This window comes from Mytilus edulis, chromosome 4 (assembly GCF_963676685.1).
Source record: "Mytilus edulis chromosome 4, xbMytEdul2.2, whole genome shotgun sequence".
NCBI classification, from domain to species: Eukaryota; Metazoa; Mollusca; class Bivalvia; order Mytilida; family Mytilidae; genus Mytilus; species Mytilus edulis.
In genome coordinates this window covers 86124403-86144540 of record NC_092347.1, presented here as the reverse complement: position 1 = coordinate 86144540, position 20138 = coordinate 86124403, and the positions used below count along the sequence as shown (strand labels likewise).

Here is a 20138-nt window from a genome sequence, read left to right as displayed (position 1 = left end):
GGGTAGAATGTAATCCAATGTATATTACAGTGTGATTGTCAGGGTAGAATGTAATCCAATGTATACAACAGTGTGATTGCCAGGGTAGAATGTAATCCAATGTATATTACAGTGTGATGATCAGGGTAGAATGTAATCCAATGTATACAACAGTGTGATTGCCAGGGTAGAATGTAATCCAATGTATACTACAGTGTGATTGTCAGGGTAGAATGTAATCCAATGTATACTACAGTGTGATTGCCAGGGTAGAATGTAATCCAATGTATACTGCAGTGTGATTGTCAGGGTAGAATGTAATCCAATGTATACTACAGTGTGATTGTCAGGGTAGAATGTAATCCAATGTATACTACAGTGTGGTTGTCAGGGTAGAATGTAATCCAATGTATACTACAGTGTGATTGTCAGGGTAGAAAGTAATCCAATGTATACTACAGTGTGATTGTCAGGGTAGAATGTAATCCAATGTATACTACAGTGTGATTGTCAGGGTAGAATGTAATCCAATGTATATTACAGCGTGATTGTCAGGGTAGAATGTAATCCAATGTATACTACAGTGTGATTGTCAGGGTAGAATGTAATCCAATGTATACTACAGTGTGATTGTCAGGGTAGAATGTAATCCAATGTATACTACAGTGTGGTTGTCAGGGTAGAATGTAATCCAATGTATATTACAGCGTGATTGTCAGGGTAGAATGTAATCCAATGTATACTACAGTGTGATTGTCAGGGTAAAATGTAATCCAATGTATACTACAGTGTGATTGTCAGGGTAGAATGTAATCCAATGTATACTACAGTGTGATTGTCAGGGTAGAATGTAATCCAATGTATACTACAGTGTGATTGTCAGGGTAGAATGTAATCCAATGTATACTACAGTGTGATGATCAGGGTAGAATGTAATCCAATGTATATTACAGTGTGATTGTCAGGGTAGAATGTAATCCAATGTATACAACAGTGTGATTGCCAGGGTAGAATGTAATCCAATGTATATTACAGTGTGATGATCAGGGTAGAATGTAATCCAATGTATACAACAGTGTGATTGCCAGGGTAGAATGTAATCCAATGTATACTACAGTGTGATTGTCAGGGTAGAATGTAATCCAATGTATACTACAGTGTGATTGTCAGGGTAGAATGTTATCCAATGTATACTACAGTGTGATTGTCAGGGTAGAATGTAATCCAATGTATACTACAGTGTGATTGTCAGGGTAGAATGTAATCCAATGTATACTACAGTGTGATTGTCAGGGTAGAATGTAATCCAATGTATACTACAGTGTGATTGTCAGGGTAGAATGTAATCCAATGTATACTACAGTGTGATTGTCAGGGTAGAATGTAATCCAGTGTATACTTCAGTGTGATTGTCAGGGTAGAATGTAATCCAATGTATACTACAGTGTGATTGTCAGGGTAGAATGTAATCCAATGTATACTACAGTGTGATTGTCAGGGTAGAATGTAATCCAATGTATACTACAGTGTGATTGTCAGGGTAGAATGTAATCCAATGTATACTTCAGTGTGATTGTCAGGGTAGAATGTAATCCAATGTATACTACAGTGTGATTGTCAGGGTAGAATGTAATCCAATGTATACTACAGTGTGATTGTCAGGGTAGAATGTAATCCAGTGTATACTTCAGTGTGATTGTCAGGGTAGAATGTAATCCAATGTATACTTCAGTGTGATTGTCAGGGTAGAATGTAATCCAATGTATACTACAGTGTGATTGTCAGGGTAGAATGTAATCCAATGTATACTACAGTGTGATTGTCAGGGTAGAATGTAATCCAATGTATACTACAGTGTGATTGTCAGGGTAGAATGTAATCCAATGTATACTACAGTGTGATTGTCAGGGTAGAATGTAATCCAATGTATACTACAGTGTGATTGTCAGGGTAGAATGTAATCCAATGTATACTACAGTGTGATGATCAGGGTAGAATGTAATCCAATGTATACTACAGTGTGATTGTCAGGGTAGAATGTAATCCAATGTATACTATCTACAGTGTGATTGTCAGGGTAGAATGTAATCCAATGTATACTGCAGTGTGATTGTCAGGGTCGAATGTAATCCAATGTATACTACAGTGTGATTGTCAGGGTAAAATAAGAATGTAATCCAATGTATATTGCAGTGTGGTTGTCAGGGTAGAATGTAATCCAATGTATACTACAGTGCGATTGTCAGGGTAGAATGTAATCCAATGTACTCTACAGTGTGATTGTCAGGGTAGAATGTAATCCAATGTATACTACAGTGTGATTATCAGGGTAGAATGTAATCCAATCATACAGTGTGATTGTCAGGGTAGAATGTAATCCAATGTATACTACAGTGTGATTGTCAGGGTAGAATGTAATCCAATGTATACTACAGTGTGATTGTCAGGGTAGAATGTAATCCAATGTATACTTCAGTGTGATTGTCAGGGTAGAATGTAATCCAATGTATACAACAGTGTGATTGCCAGGGTAGAATGTAATCCAATGTATACTACAGTGTGATTGTCAGGGTAGAATGTAATCCAATGTATACTACAGTGTGATTGTCAGGGTAGAATGTAATCCAATGTATACTACAGTGTGATTGTCAGGGTAGAATGTAATCCAATGTATACTACAGTGTGATTGTCAGGGTAGAATGTAATCCAATGTATACTACAGTGTGATTGTCAGGGTAGAATGTAATCCAATGTATACTACAGTGTGATTGTCAGGTAGAATGTAATCCAATGTATACTACAGTGTGATTGTCAGGGTAGAATGTAATCCAATGTATACTACAGTGTGATTGCCAGGGTAGAATGTAATCCAATGTATACTACAGTGTGATGTCAGGGTAGAATGTAATCCAATGTATACTACAGTGTGATTGTCAGGGTAGAATGTAATCCAATGTATATTACAGTGTGATTGCCAGGGTAGAATGTAATCCAATGTATACTACAGTGTGATTGCCAGGGTAGAATGTAATCCAATGTATACTACAGTGTGATTGCCAGGGTAGAATGTAATCCAATGTATACTACAGTGTGATTGTCAGGGTAGAATGTAATCCAATGTATACTACAGTGTGATGATCAGGGTAGAATGTAATCCAATGTATACTACAGTGTGATGATCAGGGTAGAATGTAATCCAATGTATACTACAGTGTGATTGTCAGGGTAGAATGTAATCCAATGTATACTATCTTCAGTGTGATTGTCAGGGTAGAATGTAATCCAATGTATACTATCTTCAGTGTGATTGTCAGGGTAGAATGTAATCCAATGTATACTGCAGTGTGATTGTCAGGGTCGAATGTAATCCAATGTATACTACAGTGTGATTGTCAGGGTAAAATAAGAATGTAATCCAATGTATATTGCAGTGTGGTTGTCAGGGTAGAATGTAATCCAATGTATACTACAGTGTGATTGTCAGGGTAGAATGTAATCCAATGTATACTACAGTGTGATTGTCAGGGTAGAATGTAATCCAATGTATACTACAGTGTGATTGTCAGGGTAGAATGTAATCCAATGTATACTACAGTGTGATTGTCAGGGTAGAATGTAATCCAATGTATACTACAGTGTGATTGTCAGGGTAGAATGTAATCCAATGTATACTACAGTGTGATTGTCAGGTAGAATGTAATCCAATGTATACTACAGTGTGATTGTCAGGGTAGAATGTAATCCAATGTATACTACAGTGTGATTGTCAGGGTAGAATGTAATCCAATGTATACTACAGTGTGATTGTCAGGGTAGAATGTAATCCAATGTATACTACAGTGTGATTGTCAGGGTAGAATGTAATCCAATGTATACTACAGTGTGATGATCAGGGTAGAATGTAATCCAATGTATACTACAGTGTGATTGTCAGGGTAGAATGTAATCCAATGTATACTACAGTGTGATTGTCAGGGTAGAATGTAATCCAATGTATACTACAGTGTGATTGTCAGGGTAGAATGTAATCCAATGTATACTACAGTGTGATTGTCAGGGTAGAATGTAATCCAATGTATACTACAGTGTGATTGTCAGGGTAGAATGTAATCCAATGTATACTACAGTGTGATTGTCAGGGTAGAATGTAATCCAATGTATATTGCAGTGTGGTTGTCAGGGTAGAATGTAATCCAATGTATACTACAGTGTGATTGTCAGGGTAGAATGTAATCCAATGTATACTACAGTGTGATTGTCAGGGTAGAATGTAATCCAATGTATACTACAGTGTGATTGTCAGGGTAGAATGTAATCCAATGTATACTACAGTGTGATTGTCAGGGTAGAAAGTAATCCAATGTATACTACAGTGTGATGATCAGGGTAGAATGTAATCCAATGTATACTACAGTGTGATTGTCAGGGTAGAATGTAATCCAATGTATATTGCAGTGTGGTTGTCAGGGTAGAATGTAATCCAATGTATACTACAGTGTGATTGTCAGGGTAGAATGTAATCCAATGTATACTACAGTGTGATTGTCAGGGTAGAATGTAATCCAATGTATACTACAGTGTGATTGTCAGGGTAGAATGTAATCCAATGTATACTACAGTGTGATTGTCAGGGTAGAATGTAATCCAATGTATACTACAGTGTGATTGTCAGGGTAGAATGTAATCCAATGTATATTGCAGTGTGGTTGTCAGGGTAGAATGTAATCCAATGTATACTACAGTGTGATTGTCAGGGTAGAATGTAATCCAATGTATACTACAGTGTGATTGTCAGGGTAGAATGTAATCCAATGTATACTACAGTGTGATTGCCAGGGTAGAATGTAATCCAATGTATACTACAGTGTGATTGTCAGGGTAGAATGTAATCCAATGTATTCTATCTTCGATAAAGGTTGTTTTACATGCAATTAATTAATAACACCAACAATGTATAGAATCCGTTTAATTCCTTTTATAGGACTATTAGCACCTGTAAAAATGAAGAAATAAAATACTAAACTCCAAGGAAAATTAAAAACGGAAATACCCTTATGAAATGGCAAAATCGAAATCTCAAATACAGCAAACGAATGGGAAAAAAACTGTCATATTCCTGACTTGGTACAGACATTTCCTCATGTAGAAAGTGTTTGAATTGACCTGGTTTTATAGCATATTGACAAAAATGTGTGAACAAATTGTGTTGTAATCTTAATCACCATAAAAGAAACAAATATGCAAACAAAGAAAAACAAAATGACATACAGACAAAGCTCATAAGCATGGACAAGAATTCAAAAGTTGCACAATAACACTATAACATGAGGTATAAGTACCGAGCCACGACAAAAGGATATTACTAAACAAGGAATATTTATCAACAAAGCCGTTCGGTGAACTTTTTTTTAAAAAAAAGGACGAGACATTCTTCGACATAACCCGGTTCATCAACTTTATGCTAAGACACTGATGACGTTTTATAAAGCCTGAATAACAGCTGCACTGAAGCGCTTGGATACCGAATTAGTTGGGAGAGGTGGTTTTCAACTCGTACATGCGGGCATTGATGCAGACACCTGGGTGCAGGGACGTCATGAAATGGAAGTGACGTGTGTCGAGTTTATGAGCTTCGGTCCTTGCTTGGAAGTTTGATGGCAGTCTAGTTAATGACATCACGGTTTTAACTACCCAAATACTTGAAACAACCCCTCACGTGCAACGCCTATGTACCACATTGCGATCGATATCAACCAATACTTTATACAAAAGTAACACATCATTCAAATTCACCATCTTCTTATTTCTCTAATGGTTCAGTATATTGGTGCTTCACAAATTTCAATGTCTAACAAGGTCAAACTTCGAAGTATTTTTTTACTTGAATAATTGGCTGTGTGTTGGTTGCTTAACGTCCAGTGGGTAATATTTCATGCATGTTCAGAAAGGAAACATATAAATCCATTAGGATAGTCTACAAGGCATATCGACAGGACGAAGAATAGAATTGACTGCTTCTGAGGGTAGCATTCAGACAAGAGCATTGACCTTTACGGACCACTTTATCACTTGTGCGATGGTTGATCGACGTGCTGAGATCTTCTCCAAATCATTTTTTCTGGTGAACAGTTGTTTCACACTAATTTGTATTGTTTTATTGAGAAAAGTGCAGAGATGATTAGCGCACTCGAATCACAAGTTCGTTGTTTAGATGTCAAAATATGACAAGATGGAAATGCACGTAGTTTAAAAAAAAAATTAGATTTGTTTCAAGTTGATCCCAAATGGACAATCGCATGAAGGTTTTTATATATCTAAACATGCTAAAGGTTATTCATATTTGACCTTTTTCTATTAAATAGGGTTAATCATTATACCATGATAGATGCAGATTTAAAACAGTAGAAGTAATTTGTTATTCAAATGAGCTTAATGAAGATTCGATGACTTCCTTGTGTAACTATTTTAAAATATTAAAAGTCATTAACCTAAAGATCTCTTATATATTGGAACCGCCTCTGACGTCTTATGGTAGCTTGTTTGCCTCGATTGCAGGAAGTCGTGGATTCAAACCCAAATACATTGATATTTGCTGCTTCTCTGCTTAGGAGAAAGGCATTAAGGAATAAGTACAAAGCCTGACTGATCGATTCGGAATCAAAATAATGTGGCCGGGTAAGGTGACGGTAAACTGCTACCATATGCACTTTCAATGATCTACAGTCAATTTGTCGATACCTGTATCTTGTCATTTCACAAGGTCATGTTTTTTCTCTGAACGTTTTTACACTAAAGCCATTGAAAGCTGGATGTGTACTGATTAATAATTTAGCTTTGAACTTCTAGAGTAATGGACAGTCTGAGAGAATTCTCAGATCTGTACTTCGTGTATTTTTGTTGTTGGGATGTAAAAGTTCCCCGTCCATTCTGATTTTTATATCTATAATACTAAAATAGCGAGGTTCAATTTGTCAGCCGTCGGGCCCTTTTGTTTTCCAAATAATTAATATTACCAATAATTGATAAGTTCCAGGTCGACGGGTTCAAACAGGAAGATTTTGAAAGCAGAGAAAACTACATCTTATAATCGGCATGACTTTGTCAGATAATACGCATAGTTATATACAGTCACGGACCCGCGATATCACGGGTGTGCAACTGTTCTAGTGTATTTATATTTTGGTGAGTTAAGCCTTTTTAAACTGGTTTTTATAGTTCGTTCTCACGCTATATTGTACTGTTACACTACTGTCACAGGTTAGGTGAGGTTGGGATCCCGCTAACAGGGCCGATAACAAGTTTAACGCAACCACATTTTGTATACATGTATGTGTCTGTTCCAAGCATTGGCAGATCCAGATCTTTTTATAAGGGGGTCGGGAGCACTGGCAGCATGCTATAAAAGGGGGTCCGCAACAGTCATTCATCAGTGATTCCCTATATAATCAACATTTTTTTTCCTCACTAAAAGGGGATCCCCTGGATCCGCCCATGCGAAGTCAGGAGTCTGTAATTGAGTGGTTGTCGTTTGGTGCTTTTTTGCTACATATCTGTTTTTCGTTCATTTTTGTTTTGTTTATTAATTAGGCCGTTAGTTTTCTCGTCTCAATTATTTTATATTTGCCATTTAGGGGTTATTAATTGTCATTGATATGGTTATATTTATAAATTTACTGTTTACAAACTTTTGATTTTTTTGAAATACTAAGGCTTTTCTACCTCAGGCATAGATTACCTTAGCTGTATTTGGTAAAGCTTTTAGGAATTTTGGTTCTCAATGCTCTTCAACTTCGTACTTTATTTTGCCTTTTTAACTGTTTTGGATTCGAGCGTCATTGATGAGTTTTTTGTAGACGAAACGTGCGTCTGGCGTATATACTAAATTTAGTCCTGGTATCCATGATGAGTTTATTTATAGCGGACTATGCGGTATGAGCTCTGCTCATGGTTGAAGGACGTACATAGAGCAATAGTTTATAATTTCTGTGTCATTTTGTGTCTTGTGAAGAGTTGTCTCATTGGCAATCATACCACATCTTTTTTCTATACCACGTTAACAAACCGACTCAGCGTGTCGATTTGGTACAGAGCAGGGTTAGTATTCATATATCATTAACATATTCTCGTCCTGAATATGCACATTACTTTGCCACTGGACTTTTAAAAGCAACCATCCATCATCAATATCTTCTACCAAATAACTTTAAAATAAATTGTATTTTCCCCAATCTTCCACAGAGCGTGCCTTACAGTTATCGACCTTCTAATTACGTTTTTATTTTAAAAATTCTTACTAGTACATATCCCATTAAGTTTTTAATAGTAATTTTGAGAAATATACTCTTGAAGTGGGAACTAATCAAATGCCGTTAGTCACAAAGGGAAAACTGAAACTCTTTTTTTTTAAAATAAAGTCTTGATTCAAGCTACCAACTAATGTACATGTAAGTTCCCAGGATTATGTTAGAGTATGAACTTAGTATTGATCTGCTGAGATCGGAATTTGGACTAGCTTTCAGCAATTGCAACTACTCTGTGTCCTGATTTTCATATTTTTGTGATTTGTTTTTCTATTTGATTTAATCTGTTACAGTTTATTCTTATGATGTGGTAAATGGCGAATGGAGACTGAAGATCACAGAACATGTGTAAACCCACCACAATCTGTATGCGCCTTTCCCAAACAAGGGGACTTTAATCAAGTGGTTTATATCTGCCATAATGGAGATTTTTTTAATTGTTGTTGTATTGTTTTGAACTTATCATCCAGGGTCTTTAATAGCTGTCTATATCATGTATAAAGTATGTGTTCTTTTCGTTGTTGAAGAACCTCATGTGACCTGCAGTTGTGCACATTGTTATCTTGTGCATATTGTTGTCACTTGATGGAAAGTTGTCTGAATGGTAATCATACCACATCTCCAAATTGTATATGAAGTTGGAATCAATATGTCTGTGGATGCAGCAAAAACTGCAATTCAGTTGAAGGATTTTGACCAATTTTGATATATATCATGTATATATTTATCATAAAATGTAAAAATATAACATCCTTAACCTTTTCCCTAAACTCTGTGGGATATATATTTTTAAACTTCCAAATTTAAATAAATTTATGTCGGAAAGAGACATCTTACTAATTCAGTACAAAATAAAATTTTAAAAACCCAGGTTATATTTGTAGTTTAGGCTTCAACATCAATACACAGCTCTGAATTACATTTTTATTTGATAAAAAATATGTAAAAATGTTTATAATTAATGTAAGAATAATCTATAAACTCTTCAATTTTAATTACAATACAGAATGACATATTGGATAATAAAATACTGCAAACAGCTGTTGTATATAATTACTACCATATATATATACATGTATAACATGCTATCTTGACATTTGGAAATCAAAATGGGTTTATTTTGTAAAATATTATTCTATATCAATTACTTATCATTTAAGTAGCAGTCCAGCTAAGAATCATGCAAAGGGTGATACATCCATAGTGAAAGGATATTCATCTGCTATAGTTTAATTGATTCAACTTGAGGCAGAATTAATATAAATGGCAGTTTGCACAAAAAAATCAAGATGTTGCTATGGAAACGACTGTTCCTAGCAACAAGGTGTTTAACGGCCTTAAAAACCCTAAATTTGTATATTTTTTCTAACTGAAAAAAGTGCAATACCGATGAACTGTATAAAAAGTATATACAAGATCTTTCAATCTATAATGTTCAACTTTTATATAAAACATTTAGAAAGATGAATGCAAGTAGGGAAACTTGGTTACCATGACAACCAAATTATCAAATATTTTCAAATTGGAAAATTGTCAAAAATTTGAAATGTTCATCAAACTCTATATATTATCTCCCTAGACCCTGGTGATAGAATTGATTTGTTTGATCATACTATTTCAATTGACTCTTGTTTAAAAAATATCAAAAATAAAAATATGTAGCCTAGTACAGAATTTTTATAAAAATGTTGAAGGTTGTAAAATTTCACAAAAAAAACCATGCATATATATAAGCCAAGTTTCGCATATTACACTCCATTGACATTACATTTGGTTTTTTTTCTAAATAATCAATATGCAATTTTCTATGGTGATCAGTCATGTCAGTGGTGGGCAAAATCTGAGTGTCTTTATCATGTTTATAGAAATGTACCAAATAATCAGTGGTGTGGGAAACCTGAATATCTCACTAACAAATGACTGTTGGTGATTCTTTAATGTGCTTACAGTATTAAGTGCATGAATAGGTCATTTTTCAAACAGTTACCATTGGTCATCCTTTCATATTGGAATATGATCAAATATTTAGGTACAGTTTAAAGACCAGAATATACCCCACAATTCATTCAGACCGGAATACCCCAACAGTCTTGAATGTAAAATGTCCTCTTTAATCTTTATAATTCCATACAGGTCATTAAACTTCAGACAATATGTATTTTACAAGACTTATAATCTTCCATTCAAAATATGTGTTAAAGTCATAAATCATCAACAGAAATTTGACAACAGACATTAACATAATTATATAAATATTGATTTGATGTAAAGTGAATACATGAATATCATGTAATAATTGAACATGAAACTACAATTTACTCAGTATTATCCTGGATGTATGCTTGGTGGGGTCCCATGCATTAAGACCTCCATCATAGTCAATTTTTAATTCCTATTACCCATGTACATGTACGCTCAATGCTTTAAAAAAAATATAAATAGATACACTCCATCCTTTAAAATTTCAAATTCCCTATTATTCTTTATTTTATTTTCCTAATGGTGTAACACCACTAATTTGGGGCCAGTCAGAAAGCACATACCAGAAAGTAGTATTTATTTAACACAACATATTTCCTATGCATGGGCAATGATGGATGTTACTTTCAAAATGTAGGCATTTTGGTAAATTTAGTATCAAATGGTAGCTGAATGACTGCCGATCATTAAAGAACACTTTTTGACCGACAATTGTGAATAATAAATAAATCACATAAACTTTAAAAAAGAAGGTACATCAATCCTGTTTGTCAGACCTGAAATATCTGATATGGTACATCAGAATTTCTGGGAACCAGTTCTCTCTTATATGCAATCATAATACAAGGGTATGTTGATTTTTTTCAGTACAACTCACCATATGGTGTTGCTTTGACAATGTTTAACACTTCATTTAAACTTAAGACAAAAGAGCTGTGCTTGCTTGACATTGAGAAATTTAACATAGAAAGCAATTGGGCCATGAATTAGTGGTGTGTACTTCCTATTAATCTTTATAAGCTCCCTTCCTCCTAAATTTGAAATTTCTTGTACTCTTTACATCTAAATTATGTATACATTGTACATGTTGTGAGAGTAAAATTTGAAATTCACTATTACTCTACATGTATATTTATAAATCTTTAAAATTTATGTTTCTATGACACCTTCCCTTCAGTAAATCCAAATCCAACACAAGATCCAAGGACAAAAATACCAGGACTTTCTTCACATCACATATAACTTATAAGTGTAAGATATAAGTTAACAGTAGCTATTTATTAACCTCCAGTATTGAAATCCCTATTAATGAACTGTCTATACAGCATTTAACTAGCTATCAATGAACTGTCCAGCATTAAACTAGCTATCAATGAATTAACTGTCCAGCATTAAACTAGCTATAAATGAACTGTCCAGCATTTAAACAGTTATAAAGCTTTAAACTAGGTATTTCTGAACTGATCAGCATTTAAACAGTTATAAAGCTTTAAACTAGGTATTTCTGAACTGATCAGCATTTAAACAGTTATAAAGCTTTAAACTAGGTATTTCTGAACTGATCAGCATTTAAACAGTTATAAAGCTTTAAACTAGGTATTTCTGAACTGATCAGCATTTTAAACAGTTATAAAGCTTTAAACTAGGTATTTCTGAACTGATCAGCATTTAAACAGTTATAAAGCTTTAAACTAGGTATTTCTGAACTGATCAGCATTTAAACAGTTATAAAGCTTTAAACTAGGTATTTCTGAACTGATCAGCATTTAAACAGTTATAAAGCTTTAAACTAGGTATTTCTGAACTGATCAGCATTTAAACAGTTATAAAGCTTTAAACTAGGTATTTCTGAACTGTCCAGCATTTAAACAGTTATAAAGCTTTAAACTAGGTATTTCTGAACTGATCAGCATTTTAAACAGTTATAAAGCTTTAAACTAGGTATTTCTGAACTGTCCAGCATTTAAACAGTTATAAAGCTTTAAACTAGGTATTTCTGAACTGATCAGCATTTAAACAGTTATAAAGCTTTAAACTAGGTATTTCTGAACTAATTAGTATTTTAAACAGTTATAAAGCTTTAAACTAGGTATTTCTTAACTGTCCAGCATTAAACTAGCTATAAATGAACTGTCCAGCATTTAAACAGTTATAAAGCTTTAAACTAGGTATTTCTGAACTGATCAGCATTTAAACAGTTATAAAGCTTTAAACTAGGTATTTCTGAACTGATCAGTATTTTAAACATCGTCAACCTGTCAATTAATATTTTAAATGACAGGAAAAGCATTCTCACTAGAATCAACTTTTTCTGCAACAAACACTACAGAATCTGTCGCCATCATACTATCTGACAGGGGAACTGATTCAACCAAATCAACATCAATATCGCCATCTTTTTCGTAATCTACAGAAGGATCTGTAAATGGAAATACTTCCCCAGATTTTAGCTTATCTTGACAACTTTTCATTAACTGTTCATAAATATCATTCTTTATATAACCTTTTTGATTTACTGAGGAATTGGTGTTCATTTCCATGCATCTTGCTGCATATGATCTTTGGTATTTATGTGTTTTGTTGGTGTTAGCATCGTTAGAATCTTCTGCCTTGTCGAATGAAGTATTGCCAATGTTTTCATCTGGGATATTATCACCATTACTTTTGGAGACAGAGATTGTATCTTCACTACTGGTCTCCAATCCCTCCACAGTTACACTCTTACAACCATCAATGTGTACTGTATGTACTGGTATACTGTTAACAGTTTTGTCTTCCCCATCACTGTCAGAAATCTCATTTTCAGTTTCCATGACAACCTCCACCAATTTTTCCTTCTGTTTAATCATTCCACTATCTCCATTTTCAGAGCATGCTTCACTTTTGAATTCCCAATCAATTATGTCAAATTTTTGTGGACTTTTTCTTTTTCTTTTGTTATTTTTCTTCTGCTTCTTGTTATTTTTTCCAGTTTCTATTAAAGTATCCATATCTATTATTAGATCACCACTAATTTCTTCAGTTGGTGTTAGATGGTAGCCTAATCTTTGTTTACACTGCTTCCTTTCATGGCATAAGACATTAGCCAGTTGACTGAACCCCTTTTCACAAAATTTACATTTGAATGGTTTTTCCCCAGTATGTGTAACCATGTGTTGTTTTAGATGTGAATTCAAGCGGAAAGACTTCTGACAAATTTTGCATTCAAATTCCCTTTCTCCAGTATGTATTTTCATGTGTTTTTCTAGATCACTTTTAAATCTGAAAGACTTACCACACTCTGGACATAAAGGCTTATTTGCTTCAAAATCTGACTTGTGTGTTACAGTATGACGCTTAAGGTTCCTCATTGCTGAAAATATTTTACCGCAGGTCTCACAGGGATATTTAGAGTTTTCATGTAAGGATTTAACATGCTCTACTAAAGCTCCACGAAGCTTAAATTTCATACCACAAAATTCACATTTATGTGGCCTTGCTCCAGAATGTGTCAAATTGTGTCTCAGTAAATCACTATTAAAATAAAATTTCTTTTGACAAATTTCACATTCAAAGTTTTTCAAACTTTCTGCATTTTGACAAATCTTCAGGTGAAACTTGAATGCAGATTTGGTGCTTATTTTCTTGTTACAATCTTTGCATGTATGTAAGTTCTCACCAGTGTGTGTTGACATATGTTCTGATAACTCTGTGTTAGAATCAAATAACCTATCACATTCTGTGCAATGTTTGGTGTAAAACTTCACGGGCTCAACACCATGAACAAATTTTAAATGTTCAGTTAGAAGTCGGAAATTGGAAAATACCTTTTGACATTTGTTGCACTCTTTTGAACTATGAATCCTTTTAATATGCATGTCCAAATCATAACTCCTTTTAAAGTAAGTAGCACAATGCTCACAAAGGAAAAGTTTGTTACATCCATTTTTCTTTGTTGTTTTCTTTCTTTCTGGTTTTTTATTACTGTTTTGGGTTTCCAGAACCACTTTGTCATCAGCTGACATCACACTCTTAACTTGTGCTTCCCCGTCAGTGTTAACTTTAGATTTTGGACTTCTTGGCTTTTTAACAGCTAGTTTACATTTTTTAGATTTCACCTTTACTTCCATACTATTTTTAATAGCGGTCTTTCTAGTCTTCATTGCCAGTTTTTGTTTGGCAGCAACAATTTTAATCTTCCATGTTTTTGTCTTGTTGCTACTAACTGATGCTTTGGTGCTTGGCATGATCTTCCTATATCTATGATCTCTAAAGTACAATTTCTGCAATAAAAAAAAAACATGAATACAATGAAAACATGTACATGTTTATCTATTAAACAGTTCTGTAAAGCGCTATCCAGAAACTCATGAATTTTACTCTTTAATTTATCATATGAACTAGGTCATTTCCCTTATTAGTCAGAAGATCTGCATCTCTACTTTAACAATAATGCTTCTTAATAAGGGAAATAACTCAATGTCATAATATGTGAATGGGGACGAAGTCCAATAAATTATTTTTTTAAATTCCAGCATATCTTAACTTCAGAATCTGTTGAAAAAGTAACGTTTATACAGAAACTTTTCTGATGTTGATGCTGTGGCTAGAGATTTTAGTTGTGACATCATTTTCATAATAAACAAAGAAACGCTATCATCAGGCATTTCAGGTAATGTTGTTTCTTTCAACATTTAATAAATTATTAAAATAAAATTCTTATCATTTATATCTTTTTAAGGAGGAAGTTACAATGTCAGCTTGTTATTGTTATCAGATACTAAAATCTGAAGCTGATTAACCAAGTAGATTTCCCAACACAAAACATTTTTTGCTATAAAACGTATGTTGATTAAGCTACAGGCTCATTAAAAATATAAGGAATCTATTCTAATTGTTTAACTGGCTATTTTTTTCGTTGTAAATAAATCAAAAAGAACAAATCTGTGGGAAACAATATGATGCTCCTTCATGACTTGTTTGTCTTATTTTGTTCTAAAAATAAAGGTAGAGACCCTGTGAAACATGTAAGTCTAGACATAGCTCTACAAGTCAAAAGCAACATTAGACTTACAGTTGTTTGTGTCTGAGCTCTGACTGAACAATCGGGTTTCGGGTCCATTTGCTCCCTTTACAGGTTTGCACCCTAACTGGCTTACACGTTCCTCCCCCTGGGTTCAGATTAGTGATCAAATGTTAATAACTTGATAATTGTTATTTTGTATGTTACAAAACTAAATTTATATCATTGGTATGTGTTTGAAAATCATGATTATTGTTATTACTAGTGTTTGGTCCTGTTGGTACATGTATTTTTACCCTAAATATTTAATTGTTTTTTATAATTTGAAAGAGTGCATGACTTGAATGAATGTGTGAGCAGAGGCCCTTGCCCCCCCCCCCCTTTTGAGAAAAAAATTTGGTTGCTTATATAGGGAATCACTGAAGCGTGATGAGACTGGGCCCCCTCTTGGGCAGCCAGTGGGCCCCCACTTATGAAAATTTCTGGATCCGCCACTGGTGAGCTTAAAGTTTATTTGTTAATTTAATGATTTCTATTGCTTGAATTTTGGTGATAATTTTCAGTATTAATTTCGTCTTCACAAAACACGAGAGGAAACTGGTGTACGATTTAACAATTTCATTTAAGATGGGCCAATAGCCAAAACGTCTTGAAAACTCGTTTAATACTACAATAATGTAAAGTATGTTCCCTATTGGAATTTTTTAAAACAAAAAATTCATTTTATTTTAAAGTTATAAAAATAAACTGAACAGAATATTCAACACATAGACTTAACCTTTAAAAAGGATGTGAACATGTAGTTAGTGACCAGGCCCAGGGTGCAAACGTTTCTTACTGTGTGTGAGGTTCTAGCTGTGACTTTATAACATACAGGTGGGCATAGCATATGTACAGAAAATTGTGCAACCAGAAGTCCATTACAAGATGAAGTGTGCAAGCTGTGCTATATAGTAAAGAGGATAACAATGTCTCCTTTATCCGTGGAAAGCGCTGAATACATTGCTAGCATTTTTCGTTGTGCAAAGGCAAATGAGAACTATAAAATCATATAAAATTGGCCATGTCGGAGTAAAAATGTATCATTTATTTGATTCAATGATATAGTTGTCTTTGTCAAAATATAGTCATAATTGTTTCCTTTTCTATAGAACAGTCAGTGTTAACAAATTATGTCTCAGTTATTTATGGCATCAAGGAAGCTATATAGGGGGATGTATCACAGGGGTGCGCATCATAGATGTTTTGAGGCAGAAATATATACCAGTCCAATGGCATATATTTCTGCCACAATACTTCTTCTTCTTTATATACAGAAAAACATCAACTGGTTGATGAGTACTTTTCGGCGCATGCCTGGTTTAACAATATTGTAAATGATTAAAAATATATTTTTGATTTCGTAATAATTTTTCATGTTTTAAATTTACAAATGTATATGTAAGTAATATTTTTCAATTGTATATGTAAGTAATATTTTTCAATTTTAATTTTTAATTTTTGGTAAACTGTGAATTCATTTATTTTCGTGGGTGTCAATTTTGTGGATTGCTGAAAACTTGCATATTCGAGGATATTTGATTTCGTGGTTTTGCCAATCTTTGTATACAAAGCCTATTGAAAATATGCTATTCATTGAACATTTGAATTCGTGGTTCACCTGTACCCACGAAAATTTGTATCCAACGAAAAATAATGAATCCACAGTAAGATAAAAACAAGATACATATTAAACATGTAGGTGTTTGTAAGTGTCAAGGAGCATCTCTCTAGTGAGTTTCTTCTTGAAGCACTCAGTAGTGGTGCTGCAGGCTATTGGTTCAGGTAATTTGTTTCAGTCTTTTATAGTTTGGCAGAAAAATGAAAATTTGTAACTGTCTTTGCTGCATCGAATTTGTCGGTATGTTTGTTCGTGGCTAGACCTGGTGTTTGATTGACTTTTAATTAGTATGTCAGTAGTTTTTTAGGTTGTTTGTAAAATCTCGTATTTTCAGGCTCTTGTATTTCGATGTCAAAAATCATGTTTTTGATATAATTCCAATAGGCATTTCTCATCTCTTTCTGTAATTGTGTTTAAATTTGCTTGATTTTTTTATTATGTTTGCTATCGTTTTTTCTTTTTATAGAATTTGTTTTTTTTATTTATCAGTTTTTTTCAATTTTGAATCTATCCATGGTAGGTGGGTTTTTATTACCTATTAGCTTAGTTGGAATATGCTTTTGGATACTTTCTGTTGTTTTTGTTTTAAAGAAATTCCACATATTGTCTATTATAATCAAGTTTTAATTTGTGTTTTTCCATATGTGTGTAGGTTTCTTTTAAGTCTTTTCCAATTTTTTCCCAGTCTGCTTCTTGTAAATGAATACTTTGTGTGGCGACTGTTTGGCTTTTGAGAGGGAAAGATTAATTTCACTGAAGATTATGTCATGGTCACCTAGTGGTGGTTATGTTTCTACTCTGTTTACTAGGGATGGATTTGACATGCACAGTAAATCATTTCTTGTTGGTTTGTCAACTACATGTACCTGTGTGAGATTGTGATCTTGTAATATGTCTAATAGGTGTTGATGAAGAGAAGGATCTGGTTTGCTAGGTATTACTGATAAATTTGACCAGTCAATATTGCCTAAATTGAAATCACCACTGAGCATGATATTTGCACTGGATATGTTGCATATCCTATTTAGTGAGGTACTTAGATGTTCCAGTGATTCCCCTTTGTCTGATGGTGGTCTATAATATCCTCCAAGATAGGTGGTTTTATTTCCTGTTGGAGTTATTTTTGTCCATATTAATTTGCAATCTGTGTCTAATTCAGACACATGCGATGTAATATTAAAGTGTGTTTGTGATTGCGAGTAGCACACCTCCATAGACATCTTTCCTGTTTTTAGAGAAAATATATCTATAATACGGTCCTTAAACAGGCCTTTGAGATCTCGAAGCATAATGAAATTTTACAAGCAAACTATGACAGCATACTTTTATGTAACAATCAGTGTTCATTTCAAAGGGATATAAAACCTTTTCTTGATGGGAAATCTAAAATTGTCTTTTGATCTCAACACAGGTAATTGGTAGATCTTGTAAGATCTGTCAACCTCAATAAACATGATAAATTGATACACCCCTGTGGAAGTATAAGTTTTACCTTCTATCAAAATACATAAGTTTTGTAAAAAGTAATTAAATATGTGTTGCTTCACATGACTTCCAAACAATTTTCGAATTTCAAAAGTCACTTGTATTTTTAGCTTGAGTAAGAGACATATCCGTCATTTTCGACCTTCCCATGGATAGAAACAAGTCCCTGTGGATACCCTGCATTTTCTCATGCTTTTTCATGAGCTGTATGTCCTGTATCATAACCTTTAAATTGTTAATTTGTGTATTTTACCGTTTTTCTCTTAACATTTAAACTAAGTGCTGTCTGTATTACATCTTTGAGGAAGATAAATAGACAAAACTCGATAGGCTTTGTTTTGCGTGCAAGATCAAAGTTACCGCAAGATTGTGTCCCTTTAGAACCAAAAAAAAAAGGACTAAAAACAATTAACCAGTGTATACAAAAACGCACGACAACGTTCCTCATACAACAAACTTTTGACTCCGGAATAACCACCAATGGCGTAGCTTGCATCATTTAAGAGATGCATCTAAACAGTTTATTTTACTCATACTGTAATTTTTGTCCTCAATTGTAACAACACTTATCAGGTACATATCTTTCAAATAAATGGTGACATTTCTACCGAAATGAAAATCATAAGTACAATCTTCTTGTTTTAAGTCACCAAAAAAATGATTCCACAACATACTTGTTCTATTTAACGGATTGACATTTCAAAACACATCAAGTATCCAAATGGGTACTAATTGTGCACCCTAATTACAGACTTGTTTTTATACATATTTAACAGAGACAAAAGAAGAACATCTTGCCAAGGTCTGAGCTCCATGTTCAGTAATATATGGTCACTTTATAACCAACATTTCAGCAACAGCATGCATCCTATCATATCTTAAAGAAATGATATACCAAAGCTTGAAGATTTGCATCAGATCTAAAGGTAGATAATTTTTTCTTAAATTAAAAGAACTCAAACCTCCGATAAACACATGTGGATAAACATGTGAGCTTCAAGTTTCTAAATCCTCTGTCCTACTTATAAGGCATTTTTATTTCTGTTTGTTACACACTTGTATGCTCAAATTAGCAGAGGAGTACTCTGAACATGAAAGCCGCTTCAGAAGGATAATGAGAAAAGACGCTTATAATCTACACTTAACAAGTGTAAGTCACCAATATGAATTAGTAGACAATAAAACATATATATCTAAACTCACAGTACTGCAGTGTAAAGCAAACATCAATCAATCTTAACTCATTAACTCACGACATTATAAATGGTCTTAAATCATTATCTACAAGAACCGTCAATTTATCAGTATAACCTTTTGTGACATTGAGCATAAATTTGCCTGGCAAGTGATGCAAACAGAGCAGAAGACAATACCCAATCAAAACATCCAGTCTCTCAATCATATTCGAGTTATTCTTGCTTTGAGCATTCAAAATGGAGTCTTGAACATAGATAAACTTATGTTGACTGTTAATTAGCAATGCAAATTAAATGTGATATTGAAGCTATAATATGATCACAGAATACACTTTCCCTGTTAAGGTCAAGTAACAGTAAATGGACTATGTCACAGATTTCAGTAAAATTTTGCAAACAACTCTGGATGGATGAACATCTATTGAAAATCGAAAAAATAATGCATTTATCTCATGAAATATAACTGATTTAATTCTTACAAAAAAGGTGAACAATTGTACAAAAAGCATATAAAATCTGTGAAAAATCTTCAAAAC

At 33.7% G+C, this 20138-nt stretch overlaps 1 protein-coding gene across 1 annotated transcript; it reads right to left on the bottom strand.

The window, feature by feature from the left end:
- Positions 1–12341: 12341 nt before the first annotated feature.
- Positions 12342–18770, bottom strand: LOC139520858 (uncharacterized). Its single transcript, XM_071313859.1, has 2 exons — positions 18660–18770; positions 12342–14521 (listed from the first exon to the last, which is right to left on the bottom strand). Exon 2 carries the CDS (start codon positions 14483–14485, stop codon positions 12530–12532), a length of 1956 nt encoding a protein of 651 aa, XP_071169960.1. The 5' UTR covers positions 14486–14521; positions 18660–18770; the 3' UTR covers positions 12342–12529.
- Positions 18771–20138: the final 1368 nt, after the last annotated feature.